Source organism: Thermochaetoides thermophila, assembly GCF_000221225.1.
Source record: "Thermochaetoides thermophila DSM 1495 unplaced genomic scaffold scf7180000011821, whole genome shotgun sequence".
Lineage (NCBI taxonomy): Eukaryota > Fungi > Ascomycota > Sordariomycetes > Sordariales > Chaetomiaceae > Thermochaetoides > Thermochaetoides thermophila.
The window spans coordinates 43358-61515 of record NW_006383037.1 but is presented as its reverse complement, the minus strand read 5'-3'; the positions used below and the strand labels follow the sequence as shown (position 1 = coordinate 61515).

Genomic DNA, 18158 nt, shown 5'->3' with positions numbered 1-18158 from the left:
TGTGCGTTGCTGGTGTGTAGTGACTGTTAGAGGCGACCAGAAAGTTGGGGAGCTGCAAGGCTGTTGGGGTAATTTTTTTGAACTGTCGTTGCTCGAGAATAGCATCCGAACCCCTCGCCACTGAAATAACAGCCCCTCCATCAAATGATGAACCCCAACCGGTGATGGATATCCCGCAACTAACGTTATCGGCAGATCATTCTCTGATTGGTTAAGTGCATGTTGCGTCATCAGGTCCGCCGATACCGTCAAACAGAGGCATGCACAGATACAGATTGAACAGTATTTGAGTATTTTCAAGGTAAGATACCTGTATCTTTGCAAACTGCATGACCATAGCTTTGGATTAGACTCGGTATATATGTCTATCAATACTGGATGCGCTCGATTCTCTTCGTTCCCGCTTTGCCTTCTCCATTTTAAAAAGCATGCTGTGCTGCTTGAACCATTCCTCAAACATAAAAATCATGTGAGTAAAGAATGATATCTTATGCTTAGCAGATATCCTGGTCTTCAGAGTCAATGGAATTCGATATTGATGCCTTTCATATCAAGGTTGCTCATTCATTCTTTATCATTGCTGCTCGCCGTGAAAACAGGCAAGGATCTTTGTATTAGCAACAGGTCAAAAATCGGCAGACAGTCATGTGTAAGGGATAGATAATGACAGGACGAAAGTCATACCTTATCCATTATTCCTCCGCTGTCTTTGAAGCACCCGTTGGTATTCTACACATCAAACCATATGGGGATAGGTATGCCTTTAGATGATGGCAGGATGTTTTCATTTCGTCTCCCGCTTTTACATGTCGACTAAGCACTCACAGCATTCGGCGCAGCATTCGCATCCCTGTTCGCACAGGAAACAACAGCAAAGTGCTGCCAGACAACCTTTGAGGCAGCCATCGCTGTTCTTCTTCTGAGTATGAGGAGGATGTTGCTGATACTGCATTTGTGGTTGAGGCGGATAGTAACCATAGTTTTGCGGGGGAGGGCCACCATATGACTGTGCAAGCCACATGGCGTAAGGACCAATTGTCAGTGTATTTGTTCTTATTCACGGATTCAATGGGCCATGAGGTTGCCAGCATCAATGGGGAGCTGTTATTGCTTACAGGCTGAGGATGCTGTGGATAGTAGGGTTGCTGAGGCGGCGGAGCATTGTATGTGTATGCTTGAGGAGTAGCGGGCGCGGGAGTGTCCAGCGGCGGAGCGCTCCCGCTCTGACCTTGCAATGGATGATTTTGATAATACTCGGCAGCTGACATTATTGGGGGCTTTATTTCAGTGATGCTCTAAGATTGTGAGGGTTTGACGAGGAAGAATAGGTGAAAGTTGTGCGCCAGCCGCGAGTTCACGAGTACAGATGCCAAGACCTGTTTGTGTCTGGGAGGCTCTGGGGCGGTGTCCCCTCATGCGCTTCTCCCTCGCTTGCACGGTATCCTTGTACCTGAGGAGGCCATCGTGGGGACATCTGGCGGCGTATTAAGAACTTTACAGTGCTGAAACTTACAATAGTGACGCTTACGCGAAATTACATACAGGAAGGGCGTGGTTGCAATAGTTATTATTTCGCGCTCCGTAGCATCGGGCCAGGTCCCAACCGGCAGTAAATCCAGCTGAAAGGAGAGAAGGGCCCAGCAGACGCCAGGGCGGTCTGCCAAGCCAATGTGAATCCCGCTTTGCGGCTTGCCGCGTGGACCCCAGCACAGCCCCTTTCCAGGTTGACGCAAAGGCTTCCCACCGGTTTGCCGCTGGGAGCTTCCATGGCCCGCGACTACTGGCTGCTGGCTGTTGGGTGGTGGATCTGGAGCCCCATATCCAAACTCGGTTCACTGAGCCACAGGAGGTCACCGCCCAGGCCCAGGCCATCCGGAAGCGCACTCAAACACTGAACGCCTCTCGCAAGAACACACGTCAGGCCCTCTGGAGCCTGCTTTCTCCCTCTCAATTGCTTTTCTCTCCTCCAGTTTTCTGCCGTCCGCCATCCCGCAGGAAATCCGGGACTCGCCGCAGCCATGGCGTCACTGAATTGTTCGATAAACGGCCCCTCCATCCGGAGCAGCTATCAGGCCGTCATTAATGGCCCCGCCGTCTCGTCGACATCGCCGACTGCTGCCCGCTGGGCGCTGTTCACGGTCCAAGCACCCCTGGTGAGCGCTTTTCAGAATACTGTTGCAAAGGAGAGCATACTCAAGGTTGAGAGCACCGGAGGTGAGTGTCCAGACAGCGCACAGGACAATAACACACCTTTGCTTTTGCTTTCCTGGTGACCCGTCCACTCGTTCGACCATCAGCTAACCAGGCCGACTCGTCTGCATAGACGGTGAGCTCAGTGAACTCGTCGAGGAATTCAACGAAGGCCGCATCCAGTTTGCCTTTGTCAAAGTCAAGGACCCCAATACTGGTCTTCCCAAGCATGTTTTGATCGCCTGGTGTGGCGGTGGTGTTCCCGAGCGCACCAAGGGCTACTTCACCAGTCATGCTGCTGCCGTCACCAAACTCCTCCATGGCTACCACGTGCAGATCACAGCCCGCTCAGAGACCGACCTTCTCCCCGAGGACATCATTCAGAAGGTCGCCGATGCTTCCGGCGCCAAATACTCGGTCGCATCTTCGGCTCCCGCGCATTCCCCCGCCCCTGCCGCTGTTCCTCCCCCCGTTGCTAAGAAGCCCGTCTTCACCCCAACAACCTCAGTGACGACAAGCTCTTTCAACCTCGCTGTTCGTTCCCGTAGGCGCGATGACGACGATGACGGCTGGGGTGACGCACCACCCGTTACGAGAACCGAGCTCGAGAAGGTGGAGCCGGCCTACAAGCCAACCAAAGTGGACATTGCGGAATTAAGGAAGAACAAGGACGACTCGAGGTCCAGCGAACCATCGAGAGATGATAGGCCTAGCGATATCATCAAAGGCGGCTACCAGCCCGTCGGGAAGGTTGATATTGCTGCCTTGAGAGCACAGGCGAAGCAGGAAGACCGGCCGACTCCTGTAAAGGGTTCCTATGAGCCTGTTGGCAAGGTCGACATCGCAGCTATTCGTGCCCGGGCACAGCAAAAAGAAGACGAGCCTGCCCCTCTAAAATCTGTCGCCGAACGTAGCGCTGCCTTCACCCAAGCCGAACGTCTGACCGAGCTTCCTAAGCCGAAGGTTGCCAAAAAGTTCGGCAGCACCCCCTTTACGGGAACAAAGGCTCCAACTCCTATTGGAATGGGCTTTGGAGCTCCTTCGGTCCCTCCGCCACCAACTGTAGGCAGCGCTAGCAGGACGTTTGCTGATCAAGGCGGCAAGACGCCGGCTCAATTGTGGGCAGAAAGAAAGGCCAAGCAAGGAGGCGCTACGCCCAGCGCGGTCTCTCCTCCCCCTGCAGCGACCACCATCACGGCACAAAAGAGCGGCACCGAGTGGAAGAGCGGGTACACGGGCAGGACTTGGGCCCCTGTCCAAACTACCAACTTCGGTCGAGGCGGTGTGGAGAAACAAAAGACAGGCGGGACGGAGCGGTCCGAGCCTGAGCCCGAGCCACAGCAGCCCGTGCTGACTGGAGGGAGCGTTTCTGCTCTGCGCGAAAAGTTCAAGGATGCTGCTCCCCTCGGGACAACGCCGCGCTCTCCCTCGAGCGTTGCTACTCGTAGTGAAGATGAGCCGATCCCTCCGCCGCCGCCAATGGGCAGCAGGCCTGTGGGCGGTGTTGCATTGCCCGGTCTGCCTTCCAGACCCACAGCCGCAAACCAGGAAGAGGAGAAGAAGGAGGAAGAACCCCCCGCCGTACCCTCCAGGAACTATGAAGAGCGTGAGCCGTCACCAGTCAGGGTCGCAATGCCTGTCCCTCGTAGTGCCGTTCCGGAGATTGAGCCCCCGGCCGAGCGGCTACCCCCTCGTCCTATCCCAGCTCCTGAAGAGGTGCCCAAGGAGGAGGAGCTGCCCGTGGACCAGGAGATCCAGAACCCGAGAACCACGGCAGCGGTGGCTGCCACAGTTGCCAGTGAAGCGCTGAGTCGTTCTGCAAGCAGCGGCGCTGACACTGCAGGTCGGAGCGGCAGGAAGGCTCTGATTCAGTATGATTATGATAAGGCGGAGGACAACGAGATCGATCTCAGGGAAGGCGAATACGTGACTAATATCGAAATGGTCGATGATGACTGGTGGATGGGTACCAACTCCAAGGGCGAGACTGGCCTGTTCCCGAGCAACTACGTAGAATTGGTGAATGATGACGAGACGGGGGCTGCCGAAGCCTCTACCGCCGCACCACCATCGCCTGCTCCTCCTGCAGCGACGCAGCCTCCTCCCGCCCCTGCTGTCCCTGCCGCTTCTACCGGACCAACGGCAACGGCCCTGTTTGATTACGAGGCCGCCGAAGACAATGGTAAGGATACCCAAGACAACGCTATATAACTTTCTGTTTTTGGGCATTGGACATGACTGACTATGTCTGTAGAACTGAGCTTCCCGGAAGGGGCCAAGATCACCAACCTGGAGTTTCCTGATGAAGACTGGTGGTTCGGTCACTATAACGGCGCATCCGGCTTGTTCCCTGCCAACTACGTCCAGCTCGACTCGTAGTTAGGAAAGCCGGGGAAGTGTGGTCAATGCGCTGCATAGGATGGCTCATGGGTTCAGACTGCAAAGATAGTGCGAGGGTACAGTGGCAATATGCGCACTATTCATTGAATCGTAAATGAAAATAACAGCCGTCAGAAAAACAGTTGGACAACTCTTCAGACACACTTTATGTATAGAGGCGCAGGAAGGAAGCACGAGGTTCTTGCTGAAGCCATTCACGGTTGTATTTGCCGTGGTTACCTACCTAGATCGGTAGTATGCACCTGCGTCCTGTATGTTTATCCCATTTCTTTCTCTGGCTTCGATGTGCCAGAACAATTCCACAGTATTCTTGACTTGATAGGAATGATGTGTAACATTGCGATAGCAGTAGCCACGTGCGGCTTGGAATTAAGGCGCACTCGAAATAAGCTAAGAGGTACAGACTGGCAAATTGAGCACAGTGTATTTTGAAAGTGGACATGACATGTGTGTGGTGTGCCAGTGACCGCTCCGTTCGAGTTAAAGGTGCTGTGGTCAGAGCGACTAAAAGTTTTCCGCTACGATTGATGAGACACCCCGATCTATAAGTCGAGGCAGGTAGCTAGGGCTCCAACCCGAGCGCGGGGACTAGAACTCGTATTGCCAACCAATACATGCCTTTTTATTTCATCCGGTTATCTGTCACATTCCTTGGCTTGTGTCGTTATGCCCGTGACCTCAGACAAGAAAGCACCTCCTTAGGACATTTACGAGATCATGGATGCACATGCCCCGCCCGCGCCGCCACCAAAACCTCCGGGAAGCCATGAAGCCAGCTGGATAAGCACGCCGGCCGGACCACTGCTGCCACGGCCACCCCCGCCGCCGCCGGACGTGATCGCGGAGTCACTCAACTCCACCGATTCCGGCAACGGTATCGCTACTGCTGTCGCTAGTGTCGCCTCCCAGCAGCAGCAGCAGCAGCAGCAGCAGCACATCGGTCATTCCCCCGACGAGCTCGAGGATCCCGGGGAACAGTGGCTGCCCAAGTTCCTGCAGGACAAATCGTAATACAGAAAACCTCCCTGGTCACTAGCTGACATTTTCTCGTGGTGTGAACGTCTAGGCAGCGTTTGACTAACACAAGAGATTCAACTGCAGTAAGCAAGACCTGGCTGCCATCCTCTCCAACCCGTCGCTCCTTTCAGCCCTTACCCACTCTCCCTCTACCATCCATCCGTCCCTCCAAGCCTCCCATTCGGCCTTGCAGACGGCTCTTGCGGAGAACGTCGCGCTCGCTTCGCAGCTGCTCGAGCTCGAGGCGCGTGTAACCCAGCAGCGATCGACTACGCAAGCACAGCTCCTCGCGACGCATGCACTCGAGAGGCAATGGCGCGCCAAGCAGTCCGCGATGGACCACGCCCTGGCCCCTTTCGCTCCCGCAAGCCTGTACCAGCGGCTAGCACAGAGCGTGCTGGAACAGGAAGCCGTGTGCAAGGCGCTGGAGGAGAGCTTTCTGGAAGGGGAGCCCGGCAGCGGCAGCGGTAACGGGGATGAAAGCGGCGTTGCGACCGAGAAGGAGGTGATGGACTGGGTTAAGCGGTATAGGGAAGCAAAAAAATTGTACTACCTTAGGCAGGAGAGGAAAGAAAGATGGGACGAAGGGCGAGTCGGTGGCTGGAGGTGATCACTGACAGCACGGCCAGCCCCATCATATATACACAAAGGCCATTGGTAAAGAGCTACGCGCTTCCGCATCGAAAACAAATGTGGAGTGCACTACCAGATAGTTCGGCAATCCATCCATGAAACATGTTCATATGTATATGTTGGTCCGAATGGCAAGAAGAGACACTGAAGTGGACGCCATGTTTAGATGTTGACTGGATTTCATGTAGGCTCATTGAGGGCATCGTATCTGTGATAGATGGTCTCTCGAGTTTGTCATCCCTTGAGGCTAAGTCCCCATTCCCAGGCGCTCGTCACTAGGAACTGATCCCATGGACAAGACTATCATCCGAACCCTCTCTATCATGCAACATCTGTCTGTCCTCTCAGAGGACAGAAACAAGTATAGACACGATTGGCTTTTCGAACCATCATCCCACGAGGGCGAACTTACTGTTCTGCTTTGTCGTGGTGAAGAATGCTGAATGGGCTCCGCTTCATTTCTGGGCTTCGGGGGCTCATGGGGAGGGCGAACAAGTCATCCTCAGCTGCAGTATCATCGCTGTTTTGATCGTTTGCCGCTGTTGGCGTTGGACCGCCACCACCCACAAGAGCATCAATGGAAGCAATGCCCTCAGAACCCGGCTCCCGATTGCTCAAGGAGGGGGGGAGCACCGAAGTGATTGAGGCCTGTGAGCGTTGCATCTGAGCCTTCTTTGCTTCTGTTACACAAACGTCAGCAGAAGTGTCCACCGCCTGGTAGAGTCACGCCACCATCGAAGCTCGCCTTCATATGGCATCGAGTACTTAGAATAATACTCCTGTCACTCCTCCGGCTGCCCACAAGATGGTTTAGGTATGTATACCCAAAGAAGTGCACGGCAAGTCCCTTCTCTATGGGACAAAGCTTGATGTAACTTACCTTGACTTGCAGCAGCGAGCTCTGTGGGGCTAGTGGCAAGCTTGAGACCTTTGAGCTTCTCGCCCAGCCGGCCGCCTACCGGGCTCCTAGGACTTGACACGGTCACCGAAGTTTGTGGGATATACAGTCTTGTTGGCTGAGGAAGGCCGGTGTCGGGGTCCGGGTCCAAACCAAAGTTGTCAATGATCCACCGTTGCTCTTGCAGGGCCATCTCGAGCCCAACACTTTCTCCATTCACTCTCGCCTCGGCCTCAATCTCGGCCTTTAGATCAACAAGACGCTTTTTAGCCCAAATTGTATGAAGCACGCCGCGTCGACCGGCAGCTTGATAACCTGTCAGCTCGGCTGGAAAGATGGCGGGCATCGGCTTGGTACGCAGAACCACGTCGTCGTTGTCATTGCTTCTGCAACTACCTTTGTCTTGACGCCTGATGGTGACAAGCGTCGGAATGGATGCGCCGGGGGGGAGGAGAAAGTACACACGGCGGGTGCTGCTCTCGGTTTCAACATCTGCGTCGCGGACCATGAGCACCTTCGTCTTCTCCTTTCCCTCCCAGGAAACATCCCACTCGTCGCCTTGTTTCCCGTCTCTGTCAGCGTATCGCTGCTGCCCTTTGTCCCATGCGGACGAATCCCATTCTACCATGAGGACCTTGGTCCCGTCATTTGCCTTGCCCGTCTCAAACTCGAATCGGGATAGGGCAAGGCCTGAAGAAGGTGACGTGGGTGTCTCGACCACGTCTAAGGGTTCAGGGGGTTCCGACAGAGGACCTGGCTGGTCGGAAGACGTCATTGTGGGCAGATCAACGACGCACGGGGCTGACGATGAGAATTGAGAAGAGCGGCGCGATAGTTGCGATGGTTTTGTGGGGGGTGTGGATTGCGGCAGCGGACTTGGCTCGGCCGTACCGGCCACGCTGGAGCAAGGCTGGATCACCAAGGCACGGGCTAAAAGCTGAGAAGATGCGACGGGTCCGAAGAAAGCGCCGAGGCTGATGGGAGAAACGGACGCCGGATGACACCGGGGGCTGCAGCGCGGGCAGATGTGCTGCTAGGGGCTTGGGTTGGCAAAATGCCGAGCTTTAGAGTTTCACTCGCAGCAGTGATCACTGGCGACAAGCCGGATCCCCTCGACGTGTTCCGACCTTTACACTTCGCACACTTCAGCTGGGTTGCCAATGGCAGTAAACCGCCGGGAAATACGGATGCGTCTGAAATGGTCAGCTCATGGGCAGTAGATAAATGGCAGACAAGTAACTTGAGAAGGTAGGTTTGCAGGTAGGCCGGCATGTAACAGTGGATGGGACATGGCAGCAGCCAAGCGAACGATGGCCGAGATCACATAGACCAAGGCTAATTGAATCTGCAGGCCACGCCCGGGATTCCTTTTCACAATCCACATTCGCCCCCAAACGGATGGCTCCCGCGGTATCCTGTAGAGAAGCAGAGCAATGATGAAAGAACACAGGAGAAGTGGTTGGTGAGTGAGAGATGGACGACCCTTGCGCTTGCCGACGGTGGTGATGGTGATGGTGATGACTGATCAAGTGGTGATTGAAGAGGGATACCGGGGAAAAAATTACCTACCGAAACGGCAATGATTCCAGGCTGTATCCTGGATGTATCAGACAGAACAGCAGATAGCAGAATGCGGGTATTGAGAAGCCGTCAGGGGAACAAGGCCACCCGGTATGGTAGGTTAAGCAAACTACCTTAGGCGGCTAGATTGGTAGAGAAGCAGACAAGTAAATTACAGGAAGGAAGAAGGACGAGAGAAATGCCCGTAAGACTTGTAACCTAGATGAGGGTCCTGTTATGGTCGGAACTTGACAAAGCCGCTGCCTGACTATTGTGCACGAAATGGGGGGCTGGGCAGGATCAAAAGAGGAGAAGCAGGAGCAAAACAAAGTCCACGAGAGAGCGCAGAATGGACTGCACACTACCCGAAGGTGTGCGTGTGTGGTAAATGTGGTAGATGCGTGGATTCGACATGAATATGGAACCTAAGCAGGTAGGTACCTACGGTAGCTACCGGGCCTAGGTCTTGGACAGACGAACCAAGAACAGCCCGCTCGCTGGTCATTGGACAGCTTCCCCACACACTAGGAAGCAGCTTGCAAAGCCAAGCAAGCATTGTGAGGGGCACTTCCGTTGTTCGCCGTGCATACATCTATAGCGGGATGGCTATGGTTTACTCATTACTTAGGCACTTAAGGACGGCATAAAAACCAGCCAACGGACTTGTCTGGCCTCACTGACTACAAGTACGGGTCCGTACAAATAGAGAGCTGCAGCACTGTGGTCGGCAGCTGAGCCAGCCTTACGCGCAAGGTCGGTTAGCCATGGGCAGCCATAAACAAGCAGTAGGTGGTAAAACGACATCTTATGCTTTCCGATCCATTGCTGGATACTGTGTAGATCCATGTCTGCAATATCTGCCTAGTCCGCATAAAAATACAAAAAAGCAGTGTTCTCACAACGTTCGCACCATAGTCTATCTATAACCTGCCACCAAGGGAGGACCGAACCAGTCGAACTGGTGTTGCTCCGCGGCTTTCCAACACCGCCTTTCTTCCAACCATCTAATTATGCCCTCAACTGCTTCCAAGATTCGAGAGCAGGTGTCTCTGAGCCGAATATATGAGAGTCCATGTAGATGAGGACGAGGCGAAAGCCTTTGGTGGGGTGCGGAGAAACGATCGGCAGTAAAGGTCTAACGCACATGAATGTTGCCAAAAATAGCACACCAGCTGCTTGGCATCCCATTCGACCCCGCTGCGAGCCACCCTCTTGGCCCTTTGCTCTCCAACATCTCGACAAGACAGCGCGTCCACCATCGCCGCCGCCGCCGCGGGCGTCCAGGCCCGGTTAACTTGCAAGTACTTATCTATCCACTTACTTGCCTATCTTGACTTCTGAGAATGCCGTTAATTCAGATTACTTGGTGCGTCAATCTCCCCGACCGTCGCAGAGCTCGGATTCATGTCATGCCTTTGTTGTCCTTGTTTTATTGCAGCTCTCGATAAACACAACCTTTGCCGAGTAAATGCCCGAGTTCACTTGCTGGGCTTCTGGCATATCAAACAAGCAAACAAGCAAGAGGTACAACAACCCGTTTCGGAGTGTTTTCCTGTGAGGTTTTTTTTTTTTCGTTATGTCCCTGGCCTCTATGCGCCGCTGTTGCGAAGCGTCTGTATCCCCCGGACCCATATATGGAAAGCGCCCCCTGTTATTTTGCATGCACAACTCCGTTATCCAGCAGACAATCCGCCGAAGGCGTCTCTCAGAATCCTGATATACAGGCCAATATCTTAATCATATACACATCTCATGATGTTATCAATGCTTTACGATCCGCAGAGCATGCACCCGACACGCACAAACAGAATGACAAGGACCTGTGGTTTCATACATCCAAGTACTGGTGAGGCACTTGTGCTCTTCATTCTGTGCATATCCCGTGTTGGAATGGAGATGATATTATGACTATCCAAATGCCTATAAATACAATGCCAATTTACAAGCAGTTGATACTAGTCCTATGCAGGAGTGCTGACAAACTGGCACACTGGTAGCAGGTTGAAGTTATTGCCGGGTGCACTGCAAATGCTGATTGCCATTCTCCAAAGTCCACACTCAAGGCAAAACAGCCGTCCCGAGACTATGGATTGTTCCCTCGCTTCTAATGCCCCTGTTCGGCAGGTAAACCCGTTGTGGCGGGTTGATCCAGCTCAAGTGGCGCTTTATCCTGAACGGTGAAGTCGAAGATCTTCATGATTCATCAAAGCATGCCATGAAAGAGAGGAGTGCACATGCAGTCAAACCTCAGGAACATCGGTAGAAGAACATAGTCCACAGGTCGCTGTACAGGATGAGCAGACAATGGCATTTCGCCTTACAAAGGAACTGGAGACCAGACGGCGCGTACGCACAAAGATCAGCATACTGTCACGCTTCCCAGATACTTGAGGTAGCTGCTGATATAGTCGCCGCGTTTTTTGTCGACCAAACCAACTATGGGGATGTCATCCTTGGATATCCGTTTCGTTGTTGATGCCTTCCAATCTACTCTAGATAATAGACTTATTATTGAGATGCTCGGTTCAGAGTATGACATTCTGATCATCCCTTACATCATCCGCAGATTCCGTTTGTTGATGAGAGTGGAATTGGCTGCCTGTAAAAGGCAGACAAAAACTATCGAAATAGAAGTCCATGCTATGTAGGTGGGCCTCTCTAGAGAACAAAGCAGGGGAGCTATAACCGTTAGCGCAGTGTAGGAACACTGGTGTCAGGTTTAAACCAGGCTGGCTGCGCATGGTTGTTTCAGAGCCCTTCTTGACTGGCACAGGATGGAGAGCACCAACCACGGGTCCTCTCGAATACGCACAACATGGGACAGTCGAGTCGAGCTAGGTTATCGCCACTTTCTTCTGGGTTTTGATGGTGTACCGAAGCATAACCCCTAAAGATCATCAATAGCCGGTGAAAGACGTTCCGCCCTGCAACAAGAATGACTGCGTAGGGGGGAGCAGGAGCGAGAAGATCGCCGCAGATGAGAGGGAGGCCTGTCTTAAACACCTGGATAAGTAGTTGAATGTATAGATGGCTACTGCAAGTACTGTGTACGGAGCAAGGTCATCCTCGGCCATGGCTCAGGGCTCGCATATAGGCTGCGAACTGCAGTAAGGTAAATGATCACCACGACGTTCGGCGCAGTTCTCGGGGTGAAAGAGAGACGAATGACCGAAGAGAAATGAGGTAGTAGGCAGTGTTCCCAGCTCTTCTTACATACCTACCTAGGAAAGTATGTATGCATTACATTCCATGAGGATACAAACCACACTGTTATGCGGACTTTAAGACAGTATATGCTGTACATATAGCCCGGTAATAAAGCAGATGGGAATTTGAAGGTCCGAAACAAAGCCAACGGACCAACCGAAACGGCGATCTGGATATTGCACCAAACGTTCCTGGCAAGACTTAGAAGCACCTCGGCTATTCCGTCTTGTGCTGGCCAGGGGCGACCGACAAAAACAGGCAAGATCATCGATGGAGTTGTTCGCCTTATCCAACAACATCCAGCTTAAGTACACTATCCACCTAATTAACCAACTCTTTACGCTACGTATTCGATGCTTCGTCGAGCAGGTTAGGTAAGTAATCCATACATTACATAGCGCGTTAAAGGGGATTTTCAGAATGACCTCAGCGAAGGTTTTGTATGACCAACAGGGTATTGAAAAATTGAATATATATTTATCCGCTATAAATTCATTTACAACTCGAAAATAATACTAGCAACATGGTTTTATTGACGAACGTTTCGGAATGCGATGATCCAGAGAGGCCTCCTGAGATGGGTTCAGGAGGTACCAGGCCGCTGAACCTGAGCGACAGGGGTTCTCACACAGTTGGAATGATAGCTGTGGTCACCAGTTGAGTAGACAACTGTTTGTATTGCTGACCGGAAAACTTCTTCAGCCAGATGACCCTACCTGGAATCTATCTGCATATTATATACCTTTGTGGCTTCCTTTGCTCTCCCCTCCTCAATGGCATTGAGGAACGCTTCCTGGGTTAGATTGGTCACGACACCCTTTGCTCTAATTGGCTGGCTGCGCGGGGCCCACTCTTCCAGATCGAGCCCTTGTTCATAACAGGGAAGCTAAGTTCTTTTTGGTATTTTAGCTACTAACTTGATGAAATCGATTCTAGAAATTAGACTCACCTTCTAAAAACTAGAGCTACTTTGAATTGCGCTTTCTTTGAGTTTTATGCTATGAGCTTGCTTATAAAAACACTTGAGCTCGAAAAATCGATTATTGTAATGATTCTACGATTTCCTGAGATAAGTTACAAGGTGATGTGTTACGGTTATAAGCGTGAGTCAGCAGCTGTCCCTCATCGGTGCGGCAGGAAGCCGATAAAGAGCCCACTTGGCATTAAGGAAATGGCCAACAGACAGGTAAGAATGAGTCTAGGGCAGTGACCAGTTGAAAAAAATGGGTTATCATCGGTGTCACCAGCAACGACGGTGACGAAGATGCTTGCCAAGGACTTTAACACTGTGGCACACACCCCAACGACTTCGAACGACTTCGAATATGAATATGTATACAGAATCGCCCATCCCCCCGAGCCATGATGAGGACTCCTCAGTCAGCAATAGAAACAGTTGTCAACCAACAACTGTTGACCGTAGTAAATTACCTACACTACTGTGAGAGGACCCCAGTCCCTCAGGTTCTACAACCTGGTCACTACCTTCGAATCCATCTCAGGAGGTTGTGGAATCGTTACATAATAGCTAGGTTGCAGAACCTGAGGGATAGAAATGCTCATACAGCAGTGTATGTAGCTTATCGAAGTCACTCCCTGTCAGTTGACAACTATTTGCATTACTAAGGACTCTTCGTCATAGCTTTTAAGGGATAGGTGATTCTATATTCATATTCGAAGCTATAGTATGCCTCGCTCATTACTACTGCCGCTTTAGGCCTTAATGAAAGCTTTCTCACAGTTATTACAGTTTGTCGTAGTGTGAAAACTACAATACTTGCGCTTTGTTCTTCTGGTGCGCCCTCTTTACTCTACTCGAGACGTGTACCCAAGGTAATGCCGTGTAATATGTGATGCCGTGTGTCTCGCGCAGGATCAGGTTTAAACGCTGGTAATTAGGGAGGTGAGAAATGGGAAGGATGACGGACTGCTAATGACGGGTACCGGAAAACTGCTTGCTCCTGCTTCTTGATGCCCACGTGGAAAGTGTAAGTTCGGCAGTTACATAGACAACTTAGTGCTTCCTCGCAGCCTCTCGGTGTCAGCGCCTCAGTGCGCCTCAGTGTCCCGGTGGCTCAGCTGGCCGCTGCCCACAGGAGCCGGGGAGAGCAGATGCTCAAATGGCGGGAACTTGGGAAAGCTGGAAGAGCGCACAAGTGAGGAACGGATCTCTGCTCCCGTTTGAGGTTGGATGGGCGTGCATGTTGGGATGCTCTTTCCCCAGGCTCGGTCGTTTTTGGGCGACGCTGATTGGCCACGGCTAAATTGCGACGCTGCGGGCGACGCTGTAGCCCGGACAGGGAGAGCGGGCAGGTTGCGGTACGGTGGCGCGCATGGGACGTGTTAGGGGCTTTTTAGGCCTCTGCGGAACCCTAGACGCAGAAAAGGCGGGGAAGCGGGCGGGATAGGAGCGTGTGGGAGGAGATCGCTATCAGAAGTGGGGCGCCGTTACGTACATTGAACATTCGGTGCTTTTTGGGGCCGGAAAGCAGGGGCTGAACAGGCCCGATTGGGGAGCACCCTAATGAAACGCAAGCAATCGGCAGGGCTCCTGATCCTGAATGCTGTACGCCGCACGCAGACGGCCGGAGTTAGTAGGGTACAAGGTCAATAGGCGGAAGTTATATGTGTGGCAGAGTACCAAGCTCGCAACACTGTGGATCTGCTGGCCAGGGCCCAGCGCTCCTAGCTGCGGGCGCAGGCCCAGGTCCAGCGGCTCTCCACTATTACGCCGGCCAAAACGCCGGGTGGCCCATCATGGGTCTTGCGAACCCTGAGCCACAACCACGACCACGGTATCCGCCAGACGACCGGGCATCTGACACCCTATGAGCGACTGTCCCGCTCTCTATCATTCAAACTTTACCTATCCATACAGCGCCTACGGTGTATCCAGAAACGATCGTCCGGCTCAGCGTGCTCAGCACATTGGCAACGTCAGTCCAACCGCTACGACTATACGTTACGCTTTTGCTCAGCCCTCGTCCAGCACGCGCCCTTCACTACACGCTGTCCTACTCCTACATCCATATCAGCATCCGCATCCGTATCCATATCCATTGACTCTTACGACCACCGCTCAAGCACCAGCCCGGAGAAAGTAGCGTGGGGTTTGCCGTGCATACATACGGATTCCTCTATCTACTTGGCTAGCAGGCGCACGCTTCAAAGGTTTGCAACCCGCAGCCTGCAGAAGCATCGCCCGCGACATCACCCGGCGTAACTCTGGGGTCTTCTCCATCTTTTATCCCGAACAGCAATTGGGTCTCCGCAGTTCACTTTCCATTCTATTCGGTCCTTGGCCCTTAGCTCTTGGCGGTTGCATCTCCATTTCGGGCGAGGTCACCTACAAGCGTGCAACCTACCTGCGACCCTACAACTGCATCCGTACCTCCATCCCGTCCTCTGCGTCCGTTTCGCTCCCACCTCGCACCTCACAACTTACGCTTTGTCCGCGTAACCTGCAACACTTGCTCGGCTTCCTGTTTCCTGGCTCCTTGCCGTGGTGGCTCTGGCACCCCACTCCCTCCAGTCTGCCAACCTGCCAGACTGCCAGCCTACTTACCTACCGAGCTACCTTACCTACCACCTGCCCAGTACCAACCAACAAGACGGCTCCTTTTCCATCCCGCTCCCGTCTCGCCCAGCCATTCTCTTGCTCCGGTTCTTCTCCTCCTGCTCTGTTGTCCCCGATCCCCAAAGCTCGATCCGGCTGCCGTCCTCTTTTTTTCTCCCGGGCAATCCGTGCTCCGCTGCTCCAGCCTTGACGGTGCCGTCCGCATCGCGCGTCACCTTTCAAGCCTTGGGCAGCCTTCTCGGCCCTGAGTCTGCAGCACATCGTCGTTCCACCTATCCATCCGTCGATACCTCTTCGCTGTTGTTTTGAGCACGTCCCATCTGCAGCTCTCGGCAGCCTCTTGTTCCTCAACTGTTGCTGATCGGACGAGTCCCCACAGCCAAACCTGCTCGGCGTGCCGTCTTTCCCGCTGCGCAACACCCAACACCGTTACCGTACACCGTCCCCTTGTCGTTCGCTCGCTCGATACCCTTTGCCGCCCAGCGACTTTGCTTTCGGCTTGGGCTTGGGCTTGGGCTTGGGCGCTGTCTTCCAGCAGGTGCTTGCAAACAGCTGATAGAGAGCCTGACGGCATAGGTCGCCCGTTCTCTCGTCATCTTCCCTCTCCATCCCTCTCTTTGCGCTTCCTCCTGGCCCGGTATTCTTGCCGGAATCCTTGCTTGGAGGACGCCACGTCTTCACTACACAGGCCCGCGAAGTACTCTTCGACTTGCTGCCGCGCTCTCACCTTCTCAACGAGCCCTTTCGTCGTCTCCGCTGCCAATTTACCGAGCACGGATGCTCCCACCATGATCAGATCGCGATTGCCTTGTGCTGCTGATATTTCGGTCACATCGTTCAGCACGAGTTCTTTTTGGCGGTAGAGCGGGAAAAACTTGTCACACGGCTGCTGCCTTGTCCATTCTCCTCCACCGTAGCTCCCAGATCTTCTTAAGCCCTTTTCTGGCCGGGCGTCCCGGCCTACACAATCCAGCGCCATGGAGCCCCTACATATGACCGAATTCGGTTCTGACCGATACTTAGAGAAGATCAACCAGCAAGCGCAAGCAAATGCTAATTCTGCGCCCCCGCCGCCCGTCGCAGGGCTTCCACAATCCAAATTCATTCTTCCCATTCGGGGTTCCGGCTTGTCCACTACGGATGAGCCTGCTCCAAGGTCCCAGGACCAGAAACGTTCTGAAAAGAAGCACTTTGGCTTCCTCAGGCACAAGTTGCACCAAAGACACGCGCTTGTTGTCAACCCTGTTAAACCCGACCCGACACCAGCCACGAGTAAACAAAGGCAGGTCCCTAACTTTCTCGCTTTTCTGTTGGTTGGCTGTTTCCACTGGGGCCTTCATCTTGCTATTGAAGCTAACGCTCAGCTTGTCCAGCATACCGTTTGACCAACTCTTTGCCTCCCTCCCAAACGAGCTTCAAATCGAAATCATTGCATCGCTCCCATTATCCGATATTCTAAACCTGCGCGGGGCATCACGGTCTCTCCACGCCCTGGTCTCTTTGAACGAGGCCCCAATCACCCGATACCATCTTGACCACCACGTTCCTGCTTACGCGAAGCGCCTTTACCCTCCCCCTCCCGGTGTTCCTCTCAACTTCCACTATCTTTGCGGCATCTGGCATCGCCTTCATGTCGCTGCTAAATTATCCTATCTCATATGCGAATGGGTTTCCAAGGAGTTGTTCTTCAGAAACACGGAGGAAAAGAGAAGAGAATTTGCGCCACAGCGCGAGCGAATGCGACGCCGCCTTATACCAAGACTCTTTACCCTCTTTCACTTTTTCGAAACTTACCGTCGACTTCATCTCCAGTATCTCATTGAACACGACGGACACGGATTGCGCAATACTCCACACACCCTCAATCCCATCGAAGCCCAGATCATGAGTATGTACGACGACCGCACGCTCCTGCTTGTCCATGAAACATTCCCTCTCGTCATCTCCTCGTTCTGTCGACGGCTACGACCCCCCACGTATGTTGGTCTTGTTGAGCGCTCGTTGAGAGGTTATCTTAGGGAAAAGCCTCCTGACGAGGTCCATGTGGCAATCCTCTGTCTGGGTGGCTTGCGTCAAGTCGAAAGGATATGGGAAATCAAAGGATATAACGCCCGCCGCGCAGCTGTGGACAATTGGTACGCTTCTCTCACTCAAGACACCACTGAACAGGAGACCAAGAAGCGCCGTGGCGTGCTTGGGGGACTGAAACGCAAGAAATCCTCGCTTGTGCTGGGAAAAAACAGCAGCTGTAGCGGTATCAGCACGGGCGCAAGTGATTCAGCACCGGGATCCCGGAGATCCAGTAACGGAAAGGCTCCAGAAAGTCTGGTCTACTGTACCAGTCTGGCCGCTGGTATGCCTATGCCGCCGTTAAGCCCTGATGAGGCGAGGCTATTGCTCCCCGATCTTCCCAATCTTCAAGACATATGGGCCAAGACTGCCGAAGCCCTGATTCTGGAACGCAGGATCGTTGAAAGACCCTCCGATATTCGGCGCAACGCTCAGATATTTACCGAGTTGATTCGTGAAGATGCCTGCGACGACGAAGACGAGTGGTTGTATGGCAACGCCGCGTCGGACTCGGTTCGTCCCAACCTCGACGCCATCGAAGAAGATCCTTTGGAGTGACGCAGTTGGTAGTCTCTCTTTGTGCCCTATCAGCTTCATTTCTTTTCT

The 18158-nt window shown here is 53.2% G+C and overlaps 4 protein-coding genes across 4 annotated transcripts; 3 read left to right on the top strand and 1 right to left on the bottom strand.

The window, feature by feature from the left end:
* Positions 1 to 2018: 2018 nt before the first annotated feature.
* CTHT_0059400 (putative actin binding protein) lies at positions 2019 to 4569 on the top strand (the record flags this gene model as incomplete). Its single annotated transcript, XM_006696196.1, has 3 exons — positions 2019 to 2214; positions 2324 to 4372; positions 4445 to 4569. The coding sequence occupies 3 exons, from the start codon at positions 2019 to 2021 to the stop codon at positions 4567 to 4569; spliced, it is 2370 nt and encodes a 789-aa protein (XP_006696259.1).
* Positions 4570 to 5307: 738 nt separating this feature from the next.
* Positions 5308 to 6217, top strand: CTHT_0059390 (uncharacterized protein; the record flags this gene model as incomplete). The annotated part of the gene is made up of 2 exons (XM_006696195.1): positions 5308 to 5597; positions 5692 to 6217. The coding sequence occupies 2 exons, from the start codon at positions 5308 to 5310 to the stop codon at positions 6215 to 6217; spliced, it is 816 nt and encodes a 271-aa protein (XP_006696258.1).
* Positions 6218 to 6420: 203 nt separating this feature from the next.
* On the bottom strand, positions 6421 to 7913 carry CTHT_0059380 (uncharacterized protein; the record flags this gene model as incomplete). Its single annotated transcript, XM_006696194.1, has 3 exons — positions 6421 to 6448; positions 6653 to 6920; positions 7121 to 7913. 3 exons carry the CDS (start codon positions 7911 to 7913, stop codon positions 6421 to 6423), a joined length of 1089 nt encoding a protein of 362 aa, XP_006696257.1.
* An 8546-nt stretch (positions 7914 to 16459) lies between these two features.
* Positions 16460 to 18110, top strand: CTHT_0059370 (uncharacterized protein; the record flags this gene model as incomplete). Its single annotated transcript, XM_006696193.1, has 2 exons — positions 16460 to 16791; positions 16856 to 18110. 2 exons carry the CDS (start codon positions 16460 to 16462, stop codon positions 18108 to 18110), a joined length of 1587 nt encoding a protein of 528 aa, XP_006696256.1.
* Positions 18111 to 18158: the final 48 nt, after the last annotated feature.